Source organism: Paramisgurnus dabryanus, chromosome 10 (genome assembly GCF_030506205.2).
Source record: "Paramisgurnus dabryanus chromosome 10, PD_genome_1.1, whole genome shotgun sequence".
Taxonomy (NCBI): domain Eukaryota; kingdom Metazoa; phylum Chordata; class Actinopteri; order Cypriniformes; family Cobitidae; genus Paramisgurnus; species Paramisgurnus dabryanus.
Genome location: NC_133346.1, coordinates 21,671,621 through 21,685,766, shown reverse-complemented (window position 1 = coordinate 21,685,766; position 14,146 = coordinate 21,671,621). Strand labels below are relative to the sequence as shown.

The 14,146-nt window shown below is 38.0% G+C and overlaps 2 protein-coding genes across 2 annotated transcripts in view; one reads left to right on the top strand and one right to left on the bottom strand.

Annotated features, from left to right (window-relative positions):
- The window catches only part of LOC135779587 (placenta-specific gene 8 protein-like), a 240,060-nt gene that overhangs the window by 155,203 nt on the left and 70,711 nt on the right, over nucleotides 1-14,146 (top strand). The gene's annotated exons all lie outside the window — the stretch shown is intronic.
- Nucleotides 1-14,146, bottom strand: part of adamts6 (ADAM metallopeptidase with thrombospondin type 1 motif, 6) — a 77,749-nt gene that overhangs the window by 14,782 nt on the left and 48,821 nt on the right. Inside the window, exons 17-20 of the mRNA XM_065290351.2 lie at nucleotides 11,877-12,000; nucleotides 10,600-10,680; nucleotides 5,086-5,249; nucleotides 3,057-3,195 (exon numbers count right to left, since the gene is read on the bottom strand). Coding sequence (XP_065146423.1) covers nucleotides 3,057-3,195; nucleotides 5,086-5,249; nucleotides 10,600-10,680; nucleotides 11,877-12,000 — 508 coding nt within the window. The remainder of the gene's footprint in view (nucleotides 1-3,056; nucleotides 3,196-5,085; nucleotides 5,250-10,599; nucleotides 10,681-11,876; nucleotides 12,001-14,146) is intronic.

Sequence of the window (14,146 nt, the reverse complement as noted above, 5' to 3'; positions counted from 1 at the left end):
AGCAATGGCATAAAACTGCAGTATGCTGTGCTCTTGGCACCAGGGGCCCTTGGTGCAGGGGCTCCATAAGGAAAGACATTAGCCTCCGGTTAAGCCAGGTTTATGCCAAGCTTGGCTGGTGTGGTGGGCCACCGTGTGAGGTGGATCTGACGGTTGCCAGTACGGCATTCTTGATTGGGTAACTTAAATAACAAAATACTTTAGTGAGAAAAAAACGAAACTGGCTAATAGCAAAGTCATTGCGTCTGAGGGCAAAGAGGGCAAATGTGATGACATCAGTTTACGAGCAAGCCTGTTATCAGTGTTGTTGAACATAATGATCAAAACAATCCAAGATCCATTACAGACGGCATCATTGAAAATTGATGGGAGTATGTAAAAGAGCAGAACCAAAGCCAAGTATCTGGCAGCGGTGTGAATTAAGTGAATCATTTTTAAGAGAATTTTTACGGCTGTTTGTTTAAAAAAAACTTGGGTGTTTAAACGCTCCACGTGTGGCCTGCCAACACACCAGACCTCGGTGGCAGGAGTTATATTAATAAGAAAGAATTTCTCAAATGACATAAGTGTTGCCCCAGGTTATTTTCAAATAAATCAAAATTGAGAACAAATGAGGTCGGTTTTGTAAAGCAGCTAATAGAGTCAAACCCTTCACAGACTGGCCTGCAATGTTTGCATTTTTGGCCAATAGAATTTTGGATGTTTTTGATGGCTGCGCTTGAAAAAAAAGCAGAGACGAAAACTATTTATTGTTGTAAGAAAGCCATTTAATTCGGGCAGCCTGAACAGCCTGGTCGTATTTGAGGTAAGGCCCCACATTTACATGTGGTTACGACATTCAAATGTTGAAAGACGAGACAGGCTCTCCGTTCCCTGCACAAGTTGTACATTACCAAAACAACCACAATGAATTACAAAAATGTATGATCAATACAGCCAAACGTATCATTTTAGGGAGTGTGTTGCCAACCCATTCATATAATATGACATGGGATGATCATTTTTGTCCAGTATGACTGATCCATATCTAATGGACCTCGAGTAAGGGCTAATGGCCCGATCGTTTTTCTATTTATAACATGGTGGCTTACCGAATAAAGCAATGGATATGAATAATTGATGAGTTCAACATATATGTTCCTTTAGCTCAAATTTAAAAACAATGGTGCTTGCGATGCCAAGGTTGCGGGTTCTATTTCCATTGAGCACACAAAATAATAAAGCGTTTATCTTGGATGCATTGTAAAATGTTTTGGATAAAAACTCATACACGTAGATTATTTGTGACCCGGCCTTCGAAAACCCAGCTAAAGTTGTTACTGTTTTCTACATAAAATCATCCTACGTACAGTCTTGTTCAAAATAATAGCAGTACAATGTGACTAACCAGAATAATCAAGGTTTTTAGTATATTTTTAATTGCTACGTGGCAAACAATTACCAGTAGGTTCAGTAGATTCTCAGAAAACAAACAAGACCCAGCATTCATGATATGCACGCTCTTAAGGCTGTGCAATTGGGGTATTAGTTGAAAGGGGTGTGTTCAAAAAAATAGCAATGTCTACCTTTGACTGTACAAACTCAAAACTATTTTGTACAAACATTTTTTTTTCTGGGATTTAGCAATCCTGTGAATCACTAAACTAATATTTAGTTGTATGACCACAGTTTTTTAAAACTGCTTGACATCTGTGTGGCATGGAGTCAACCAACTTGTGGCACCTCTCAGCTGTTATTCCACTCCATGATTCTTTAACAATTCATTCACATTTCTTGGTTTTGCTTCAGAAACAGCATTTTTGATATCACCCCACAAGTTCTCAATTGGATTAAGGTCTGGAGATTGGGCTGGCCACTCCATAACATTAATTTTGTTGGTTTGGAACCAAGACTTTGCCCGTTTACTAGTGTGTTTTGGGTCATTGTCTTGTTGAAACAACCATTTCAAGGGCATGTCCTCTTCAGCATAGGGCAACATGACCTCTTCAAGTATTTTAACATATGCAAACTGATCCATGATCCCTGGTATGCGATAAATAGGCCCAACACCATAGTAGGAGAAACATGCCCATATCATGATGCTTGCACCTCCATGCTTCACTGTGTACTGTGGCTTGAATTCAGAGTTTGGGGGTCGTCTCACAAACTGCCTGTGGCCCTTGGACCCAAAAAGAAAAATTTTACTCTCATCAGTCCACAAAATGTTCCTCCATTTCTCTTTAGGCCAGTTGATGTGTTCTTTGGCAAATTGTAACCTCTTCTGCACATGCCTTTTTTTTTAACAGAGGGACTTTGCGGGGGATTCTTGAAAATAGATTAGCTTCACACAGACGTCTTCTAACTGTCACAGTACTTACAGGTAACTCCAGACTGTCTTTGATCATCCTGGAGGTGATCATTGGCTGAGCCTTTGCCATTCTGGTTATTCTTCTATCCATTTTGATGGTTTCTTCCACGTCTCTCTGGTTTTGCTCTCCATTTTAAGGCATTGGAGATCATTTTAGCTGAACAGCCTATCATTTTTTGCACCTCTTTATAGGTTTTCCCCTATATTCAACTTTTTAATCAAAGTACGCTGTTCTTCTGAACAATATCTTGAACGACCCATTTTCCTCAGCTTTCAAATGCATGTTCAACAAGTGTTGGCTTCATCCTTAAATAGGGGCCACCTGATTCACACCTGTTTCTTCACAAAATTGATGACCTCAGTGATTGAATGCCACACTGCTATTTTTTTGAACACACCCCTTTCAACTAATTCAACTAATTGCCCAATTGCACAGCCTTAAGAGCGTGCATATCATGAATGCTGGGTCTCATTTGTTTTCTGAGAATCTACTGAACCTACTGGTAACTTGTTTGCCACGTAGCAATAAAAAAAATATACTAAAAACCTTGATGATTCTGGTTAGTCACATTGTACTGCTATTATTTTGAACAAGACACTAAATACATTCAGTAAAAACATAACCTTGATAAAAGTGTCTGCCAAATGCATAGATATATAACATATGTAATATAAACCATCGTAAGGTTTGATATCAAGATGGTCTCACCTCCCGCACAAGTAGCTGAACACTCGGACCAGGACAGGTGGTGCCAGGAGAAGCCAACATCATTGTCACCGCTCCCTGTACGCTGGATTGGCACGTTGAATTTGTAGCGAATGCCCAGGTTCTGTTCCTGTAGTAGCACCTGTAAAAGACACAGTGTTTTGTGAGTTTTAGTGCTGCTTTAACCAAAAATGTTGCTAGTTAGATCGATGAAGGGCATATAAAAATCTGAGAAGTTGAGAAGAAGATGATCTCTTTTCTGATCAAAAGTACTGTATGTGTCCTATATTCGTTACATATGACAAGGGTTAACTTTTAAATATGTGACCCTGGACCACAAAACCAGTCATAAGGGTCAATTGTTTGAAGTTGGGATTTATACCTCATCTGAAACTGAATAAATAAGCTTTCCATTGATGTATGGTTTGTTAGGACAGAACAATATTTGGCAGAGATACAACTATTTGCAAATCTGGAATCTGAGGGTGCAAAAAATTGAGAAAATCACCTTTAAATTTGTCCAAATGAAGCCCTTAGCTCTGCATCCACATACAAAAATACAAGTTTTGATATTTATACGGTACACTGTAAAAAGTTGGATCAACTTAAAAAAAATACTTCCATTGGTAACACCTACAAAGTTTTTTCACCTTTAAATATCCCTTTAAGTGAAAATTGTAAGTTAAATAAACGTAAAAAAAATGTAGGTGTTACCAAATGAAGTCTTTTAAGTTCAACCAAATGTTCACATTTTTACAGTGACCCATACAATGTATTGTTGGCTATTGCTTCAAATATACCCATGCGACTTTTGTGGTCCAGGGTCACATATCTGTTGCATTGTGTACAAGTGGCATATTTAATATCAGTTAAATAAAAGCATATATTATACACTAGTAACCCTTTATAATATGTAATGTATACAATACTGATACAGCATTTATTATTAGTTCATGTAAGTTTGAACATTAACTAATGCATATTTTCTCGAAATCTGTATCTGTTAATGCACATTGAACTAACATAAAGAAATATTGATAAATGATGGAAAAACTGCTCACTGTTAGTTCTTGTTAGCTAAAGCATTTATTAATGTTAACAAAATACAACCTCATTGTAAAGTGTTACCATATTATGTGTGTTTTACATTCATTAAATGCTCCTAAATGACTTAGAAAGCAAAACCTCTGTGTATGTGAGTGTTATAAACTGCAAAGCCATGTTTAACCACTCCACAATGAAATGACTTGTGGTGCATTGGCTTCTTGTATATTTTTTAGCACTGTTATGAGCAAATCTGGTATTTCCAGCACTTCTGTCCGGGCAAAAGCAACTGTGGTTACGGAGACCAAGCAGTGGGTCTTTCAGAATGAACACAGACGCATGCATGCTAAAACATGTGCATGTATTTTCATTTGACCAGTCTGAGGTTTTCAGGGCAAGCATATATAACGGGTAACTCTGAAACCGCAAGCTAGAGTTCATGTGAGGTTTGTACACAGATGTGGACTTAATTTAGAACGAGCCAAACATATTTAAACACGCATATTGAAAACACACAGTCTTGCTTCTTTGTATCATTACTAGGACTTTACTGTAAACCTGTTTGGTATCATATTCACTATAACTACAGATTTTAACTAAATAACATTTAAGTTTACGTATGGGGTAGGATTAAGGGACGAAGGATATGGTCTTGCATTAATGTGTCTTATCTTAACAATGTCTGTGGTAACCGTGGTACAAGCTAAATAATTGACTCCGGTCCTTTAATTATTCAAAAATAATGCACACCATGTCAATGTAAACTTGTTAAAGAGCTCCTGCCACTATCAGGAAATGCTGTAAATGATCAGACAGCAGACGACTCTGGGCCGGATCCGCTCCGGATCTGTGCCGAAGTCAACAGCTCTGGCGCTGATCCGGTGCGGATCCGGCCCAGAGTCGTCTGCTGTCTGACACCCAACAGGCTACTTTTCTATTTGACATGTACATCACTACTCATACCTCATGAAAATAAAGACCTACTCACCATTACAACCAAATTTTCCGTCGTTGCTCCTAAAGCTTCTAGCGATTCAGGTTCATCTGTCGGCCTTTTATAATGAAAGGCAGTTCCTGTGATGTCAAATTTGCGGGGCCAGTCGATGGTCCAAGCTCCGTTGATGTAATAGTCGTCCCCTTCCGATTTCAAAGCTGTGACAAGTAAGAGAGACCACCGGTTACAATCTGACGCATGCGAGACGCTGCCAACAAAGAGAGTGATGTCAACGCTGTCATTCATCAACACGATGAGGATCGCTTTACAGATCAGCTCCGAGCTTCCTGATGTCATCAGTAATTTCACCCGCACTATACAATGCTATGCAGCTCGTACAGTAGATTCAGGGCTGATCGTTTTTAGCTATTCTCCAAGCATGGCACACCTCCAATTATTTACTCCTGTATTGATCGAGGGCTAAATGTCGCAAGAGCCCTCATCTTCTTTATCAGAATTAGGGCCGTCTTTTGTACCATTAGTTTTTTTGCAACTTTCCTAGAGTATGTGTGTATTTACCTGGCTATGACAATCTCACGACAATATGTAGCAGTTTAACAAGGTGGCCAAGTTGTATGAATCTCATTCGTATGTATCTCGTACATTTTCGTATCTCAAGCAAATTCATCCACTACATAAATCAGATTGAACTAGAAAATGTTTGCTTTTCGACTGTTATTTTCTGCTCTTAAAGGACAAAAATGTGTCTAACATGACTGGTGCCATACTGTACATCAAATGAACCAATTTCCTAAGGGGGCACGCACACCAAAGCTTTTGCGCCGGTGTATGTTTTCAATTGTTTCCAATGGAAGTGTAGCGTTTTTAAAAAAAGCCAGCAGCTGGCATTTTTTTTTCGCGCTGAAAGCCGACCCTCAGCGGTTTATCGCACTCAGCGCTGTGCACCAAGAGTTGAAAAATATTCAACTTTGGGGTGAAAAGCACAGCTCGTCAATGTCATGACTCACACGGCCGTCCAATCACAGTGGAGATGGTGCGGGACAAATATCACACAACCAACCGGCGTATCGTACAACGACTGATAAACGAAGCAGAAGTATCAAAGCGCTCAGATGAAGAAAGCTGGCAGTTGGCATCCGCCTGGCATTTTCAGTGGCGATTAAAAGCTTTGGTGTGCACACCCCCTAAGCATGCTTTCTTTATATTTACCAAATGTTCATGAGACATACAGTTGAGCTCAAAATTGTTCAGACCCAGGCCAAAATTTTTATTATGGTGAATTATTATTTGTTGCATGGGTAAATTCCGACTGTATATTCAAAAATTATCATACCCCAGTCTTATCACTAAATTCTCAGGAAAGGCAATCTTTTGCACTATTTTAAATGCTTCTGTTAACTTTTACTATGTTCCAGAGCAATCTAATCAACTATAAATTCAGACCAGCTACTCTCAAAAAATAAAGGTACAAAAGTTATCACTGAGACAGTACCCTTTCAAAAAGGTACCCAAAGGGTGCATATTAGTACTTCAAAGGTACATATTGGTAGTTCAAAGATACATATTTGTACATAAATGGTACATAATAGGACCCTTTTAAAGAGTACTGCCCCAGTGACAGCTTTTGTACCTCTTTATTTTTGACAGTGTAATACACCTGTTTGCTAGTCAGTTTCTGGTCATTTAAAAGTCTTAAGTAAAACCAATCAGCTTATAAGGGCCTTCATTTGTGCATGGATGCTCACAAGAAAGGGAAAGGCTATAAATGTATTTCCAACTGTTTTCAAGTACCAGTGGCTACTGTGCAAAGTATTGTTAAAAAGTTCAAGGACTTTCACACTGTAAAAACTCTATAAGGAGATGGTAGGAAGCCAAAGTGACCACTGCACTGCCAAGACTGGTAGTTTGGGAAGCTAAGAAGAATTTAAGGATCACAAGCAAACCCATCCTGAACAATCTAAGTAATGCTGGTAACAAAATATCAAGGCAGACAATCCAGCGCACACTGCACAAGGCTGGCCTCCATCATGGATACCGACCAAGGAGGACTCTACTTCTTTAAGAAAGGTACAGAAATGCCCATCTAGACTTTTGCGAAAACAAACCTAGAGCATGAAGAAGCCTTCTTGTGATCTGTTTTATGGTCTGATAAGACAAAATTGAATTGTTTGGACATAGGGATGTGGCATTTGTTTGGAGAAAAAAAGGGGAAGCATTCAACCTCAAGAACACAATCCCCACGATCAAGCATGGTGGTGGGAACATAATGCTTTGGGGGTTTTTCAGCCAATGGGCCGGACAACCTTAAGATTCTGAAGCAAAACATCAGACAGTGTGCAGAAAAACTTGACCTGGGCACACATTAAACCTTCCAACAAGATAACGTTTTAAGCAAAAGTGAAGAAATAGTTGGCAGAGAACAAAATCAATGTCCAAACCTGAATTCAATTATTAATTTGTGGAGAGAACTGAAGAGGACCTGGAGATCTATAAAAAACCCAAATTATAAAAACTGTTTGACAGCTGTCATGAAAAGTAAAGGGTTCACCGTGATTATTGAAAAAGGGTATGAATAATTTTGGACATGTATCTCTATAATATCTCTAGCACAATGTACATTATTTGCCCACTTTTTTGTGCCATTTCCAGCCAGAAGATGCCTATTTGTCAAATAAAAATTCTCCAAAATTAAACATTTGGTCTGGGTATGAATCATTTTGAAAACAGGACCATGTGCTTGTGTTTAAAAAGCCAACAATTACAATTTAAATACAAACACAATTACTCACGACCAGCTTGGGAGCTGACCGCAGCCCACGCCGTGACCGAATATCTGACAACATTTCCCCATGCAAGCTGTGAGAAAAACCTTTGCATCAACGAGACTGACAGCTAAACCAAAAAAGCTGTTCCACACTCTAGTTAAAGGCAGGGTATCTGATTTGATCTCCTCACATCCTGATAGCAATCACTATGTAAATTGTCTAAATGTATTTTTATAAATATATGTCATCTGTGAAAGACATAGGACCAAAAAATGTTCAACAAATCATTGAACTCCGACCGAATGCAATAATTGGGCGCATGCAATTTTTGATCCTCTTCTGTGAACGTGTTTTCCATGCCACTTTGTGCACCCTGTTCAAATACATAATACGTCATCAGCACGTTCACGTCCCCTCAGTAAACAGCGGCAAACAAACTTTCCTGCTGAATTGACAACCTGCACAGGAGCCACAAACAAAATACATTTTTTGAAACAACAACAACAAAAACGTCTGGATCAGCAAAGTGCAAAAACCCGAATTAACACTTTACTGCTTTTCCACGAGATGTGGGAGGCAAATGGTCTGATAGCGTCATTGCAGTGTTTCTTTTGGAAAGGTGGGTATGCGGTATGATTATTTAGATGGATTGAGATATTCAATTATGATGAAACGTTGTGTTGCTTATGTAGTTTGTGTGCCTTTACGAATTAGCGTAACGATATTAATGTTTTTAAATTAAAGCAAACTAGTACAGCTTAGGGTGGCCATTCGTGCTCGTTCATGTTTTCGGGTGCGTTCTCTGGAAGTCGCATTGGTCGACAGCATACGTCATCAAGGTTTAATATTTTGGGTTCAATTTCAGAAAAGCAACCGTTACATTTCAAGGTAAGAATGAAACTACAATGATTGTATGTCTTAAAAGAACTAAATCTTAATTTTCTAATGTATTTTAACTGAAATGTGAGAACCTGGATGAGGTATGAGGTCGAGCAACACAACTTCCGGAGAACACACCCGAAAACATGTTCGGGACGTGTATGACGGAACTGGCACGAATGGCCACCCTAGTACAGCTACACAACCGAAACGTGCTGTATCTGATTGCGGTTAAAACAGTTGTTTATGTTGGTTATTTTGGTAATGGTATTTACTTTGTGAATAAGACATGAATGGGCTTCTGGAATGTTCATTTTGGAGGAGGCGTGGCTTTGGATAGCGATTTGAAGGGAGGGTGGGATCGTGATTTCAGTGCTAGTAGGCTAAAGTTAGCAAATCAGATACCCTGCCTTTAATTTGAGCCACTAGTTTTAATTAGTTGTGGCTAAAAACCATGATGCTTTTACACGGCTTGTGGTTGTGGAAAGACAAAAGAACCATCATAAACATACATTGTGACTGCAGTCAAAGTGATCCAGACTTACACCCACAAAAAGGCAACACAAATCACTTTTGACTTTGTAAACAGTGGGTACGTTTACAAGACAACAATGTACTAAAAACAAACAGTTTTGTGTACAGACAACGATAAAAAAATGTTTATCGTGTACTGTGTTAAGTTAACTGAGCACTTACGCACAGTGTTGGGGAAAGTTACTTTTAAAAGTAATCCATTACAATATTAAGTTACTCCCCAAAAAAGTAACTAATTGCGTTACTTAGTTACTTTTCATGAAAAGTAATGCTTACGTTACTCTTTAGTTACTTTTGCGTTACTTTTTCTTGGCTGTGGCTTGATCTCTTTTAGGCCTTGCAGGTATTTTTTATAAATGAAAAGTTCTGCATTCAGAAATTGTATATTTCATCACAAAAATATCAAGCTCTGGTCTGCTATCTCAGTTTCTGACTCAAACTGTTCCCACACAGAGTGCATCATTTTTAACTTTTTTGAAAAAGTAACTCAAATATTAATGTGTACATTTAAAAAGTAATGCGTTACTTTACTCGTTACTTCAGAAAAGTAATATTATTACGTAATGCACGTTACTTGTAATGCGTTACCCCAACACTGCTTATGCACTGCTGCTCTTTTGTTTATGTGATTCGCTTCCATTGTTACCTCATTTGTAAGTTGCTTTGGATAAACGCGTCTGATAAATGACTAAATGTAAATGTAATATTGTCAAAACAATTTCTGAACATGTAACACGCATACGCAAGACGTCACTGTTTTCACAAATTCACATTTTTGTAATTTACACGGAAAAAATTGGTTTTCTACATTTTGTGTTTCCAGGTATGTACACAAATAGTTTTAAGTTAAGGGGTGAGTGTAAAGCTTTTTATAATGCATTCTGACTTATTTTCACCGTTAAATGGTTTCAGGCAAACATTTTTGGACGTATAAATGCCGAATACTATTCGTCAGAGATCATAAGAGATTCAGAAAGTATTTTTTCGACAACTTGTGGAGGTAAAATGGGTACTTCTCAACAAAAAAATGTCTGGGTTTTGTGGGCAATCAGCATGTAAATAGTTACATAGTATCAAATGTTATAATGCCGATAATGTTTTGTGTATGTTGCGTGCTTGTGTATATTCGTTTAGCCCACGATACACCTCCAGCATTTCGGCTGTTTTTGGAAAGAAACGATAAAGTTGATCTTTCTTTTATAAATCTGACAAAACTAAAGACTTTTTGGAGATGTGAGGGATGCAATACTACTCTACAAGTACCCAAGATTAACATGAGATTTGCAGAAACTGTGTGTGTTATGTGACCTTTAAAACAGTGTTGTGTAAAGAATCCCTGAGCTAATTGAAGATGGATACAAAAACTCACCAATGTAGTTTTTTGACATGGCCACCTCTCTGATTTCAATGTGAACTGATCCTTTGGGTATGTGGACGACCTCCATGTAACCTGGAACATGTGAAAGTGAGGCTCGATCAGTCAAAGCAATTTGATGTCAACATAAAAAAATAAAGAAAGAAAAACGGTGCATTTTACTTTATCCATTGCGTTATTTTGATAATGATGCCCCCATCCTCAAGTACTTCGGTTGGAAATAGAAACTAATGGTCTAACTTTCATCTTCCATCTTTCGCTTTAAAGCAAGAAATGCTGTCTCAGAGCATTCACTACGCTTCCAAATACTCTGGTAATTATGTTTATCCCAATTTATATCCAACTCCTTTAAGGTTAAATGGCTAATGCTTATTTCTTGTTTCATGGCTATTGGCAACAGCAAATTCATTACAAGAGAAGAATCCACACGCACACCAACCCTTCAAAACCCCCTTACAGTTTCAGATGATTTACCAGCTATACCTTAAAAGGAGAAAACAGTCCCTCACGACTACAGGGAATACTTTTGGATACGGACGCATGGGATATTAGACGTTTTATTGAATCTCTCACTGGATGATGTAATTAATACCTGTACATGGTTTAACCGCCTCTATTTTGACAACTCGTTTCTTGACCCAAAAACGTAAGCTCTATCATTGGTTGCCTGATGAAAAAACACAGCATTTCCACGAAAAATGTCAAGCTTGGCTAAAGCGCCCCGTTGGCCCCTTGACAGGAGCCACTGCCAAAAGACAATGCGTTCCTCCACTTGCTTGTGCTGTGCTTTCTTCAAGCAGGATTTCTCTTTGTGGAAAACGATTAAAAACTTGTCGCGTTTGGCAGGCGTGCGGTGTCCTCTCTGGAATGGGATTCTGAAAGGAAAGTCGCTCTACGTCTCGCTTGCTTTTCTTGTCCGTACGTTAGCCTTCGAGTGATGGATTTCTGTGTGCTTTCTACATTTTGTGAAGACTTACTGCAAACGTGATGAAACCTTGATCACATTTTTTCATGTAGAACAGTAATCTGACACAAAGTTTGGACCAGGCCACATTTGTTGTCTTGCGCATGATGCCTGCAGAGCTCATTGGTCACTGACAAAGCCACAAGATCGCTCATGGCGATGATAGCCAACAGCTTTGACCAAGTTTATGCTAGGCTAAGTTTTATCCTTTCTGAAATTATTAGACAAGCATCAATTTGTCTTTTAATTTGTATAATTTGCACATGAGTGTTGCTTATGATGAGTGTGTAATAGGTGACGTCCTGACCTCCTCTGGGCAGCGAATCATTAAACAGGCCCTCAGAGACCTCACACATGCTTCCGTCCCCACCGCATACACGGCACCTGTCCTCCTTGGCATCCGATCCCAGTATGTTATCACAGCCAACATGCTGGAAAGACAGAGACAGAAAGTCAGAGCTGGTAGACCTGTAAAGTACCGTAAAGTCATAATGTAGTGTACTTTAAAGGAAAACACCACCGTTTTTCAATATTTTACTATGTTCTTACCTTAACGTAGACACATTAATACATATCTTTCTTTTTTCAATGTGTGCACTTTTAATCTTTGTACAGCGCCTCGTGACTGTGTTAGCATTTAGCCTAGCCCCATTCACAGGAAAACGCGTGCATGCTAGAAACAGAACCAACGACTATTTTTCATGTGACACGCAAGAGTGTTGGTAGCGTTTCCAGGCAAAATAGAATAGGAAAATATGTTTATATGTCATTTTGTACACAAATACATATTATTTAATGACATTATGATGTTTAAATAAATAAATAAATATCGATTTTCAAATACTGCACCTGTCAAACATAGTTTAATTTGCATTCAATACTGTTTATGGTGTCCTTTATCAGTAGGCTTTATATTTATGCTTAACATGAAGTATGGCCTTCCACAACTTTCTCCCATATGTGAACAAGGGCGGGAATTGTGCTATGGCTAGCATTGCAGTGCATGGATTTGAGTAAGCTCCACTTGGGGATGCTCTTCGCTGTTCTCACAGCGTGATTTTATACAATCTCCCATAGCGTCAGCTCGGACGCAATGACAAAAGACCGGTCATGAAAGGGTACGTCTCCGGTTACTATTGTAACCTTGGTTCTGTGAGAAACAGAAACATGACAATGCGTAAGCTAAACGAATCTATACAAGTTTCATATTGCCGTGTTTTGAAATAAAATTATAAAATATTACTCCTCCCTGTAGAAATTTGAAGTATACCTTAAAAAAATAAATAATAATATTTCTCCAAATATGCACACTTTGAATAAAAAGCCCAGATGGACGTTGTTTTATCCAGTGCTTTCATGACGATCATGCAGAAGTATTTTTCTCAATAATATTTCTATTTAAAGTGCGGAAGTCTTAGTCCACAACCACCAGATTTGTTGTTTTAGAAGTTATAATGTCCATCCATATTTACTTTCTATTTTATTGAGATACAAACAGAAAATACACGAAATATGTACAGTACAAAAAAAATAAAAAAAATATTTTCAGGACAAAATGTCTTCTTAAGGCATCGTCAGTGTGACCTCTCTTGGCACTAAACACCATCTTAAGCGTTTTTGAGCAGAATGAAGTAAAACGACTAATTTCTTTAAAATTAGAAATTAAGATTTAATTTTATTAAGGTTTAAGAGATCCTGCAGTTTCCTGCTATTGCTCAAGTGGAAGGGGAGTTTACCCTGAAAACACATCAGTTTAAATTTCTATAGAGTTTTTAATACTAAATACACATTTCCTGTATTTTCTGGATGTATTCTAATAAAGAAAATGAGAAACAATTATATATGATCACTATACAATTGCAAAAACAACAAATCTAATGGTAGCATGGTGGCCTAAGACTTTTGGACAGTACTGTATGTACTCCGTTTATCATTTTTATAACTCCTGACAAATTGAACACATAACTGTCACTATAGGATTTTCAGAATAAAATAAAGGTCAAAAACTGAAGCTTAGGTCTTGACCCTTTTTAATGATGTATAGTTGTTTGAGGTAAGTACATAATTTTTACTAATGCATTTAAAGAACCTCCCGTATCCTCATGCGGGTTGACAGGTTTTAATGTACGCCGTTTTGTGTATTTCCTGTTAAACCCCATGCAAGCCTTAACTTGCATTATTAAAGGGTCTCTTCCAAAAAACAATGAGGGATTGTTGGGTGCAGCACAGATTGATTCTTTTGGGTTTAAAAGAACACTGTGTGCATTTAATCTTTCCAGATTAGATCAAAAGTAAACCTTGGGGATAAATTAAATTACTATAACATATAAAACATATAAATCAATGATTGACACAACTATGAGACTCACAAAATTTGCACTAAAGAATTCAAATCTAGCCTATTTAAATAACCAGACCATACACTATTATTCAGTTTGGCCTTTAGAACTAATTAAACTGTAAATTATAAATCATCCGCAACTTCATCAATTTGCAAGGATGAAAGCTCAGAGTGTTCTTTTATAATGTCTAATGAGGTTGAAGAATTTATGGCAAGTGATCTTAGATTATTCCTTC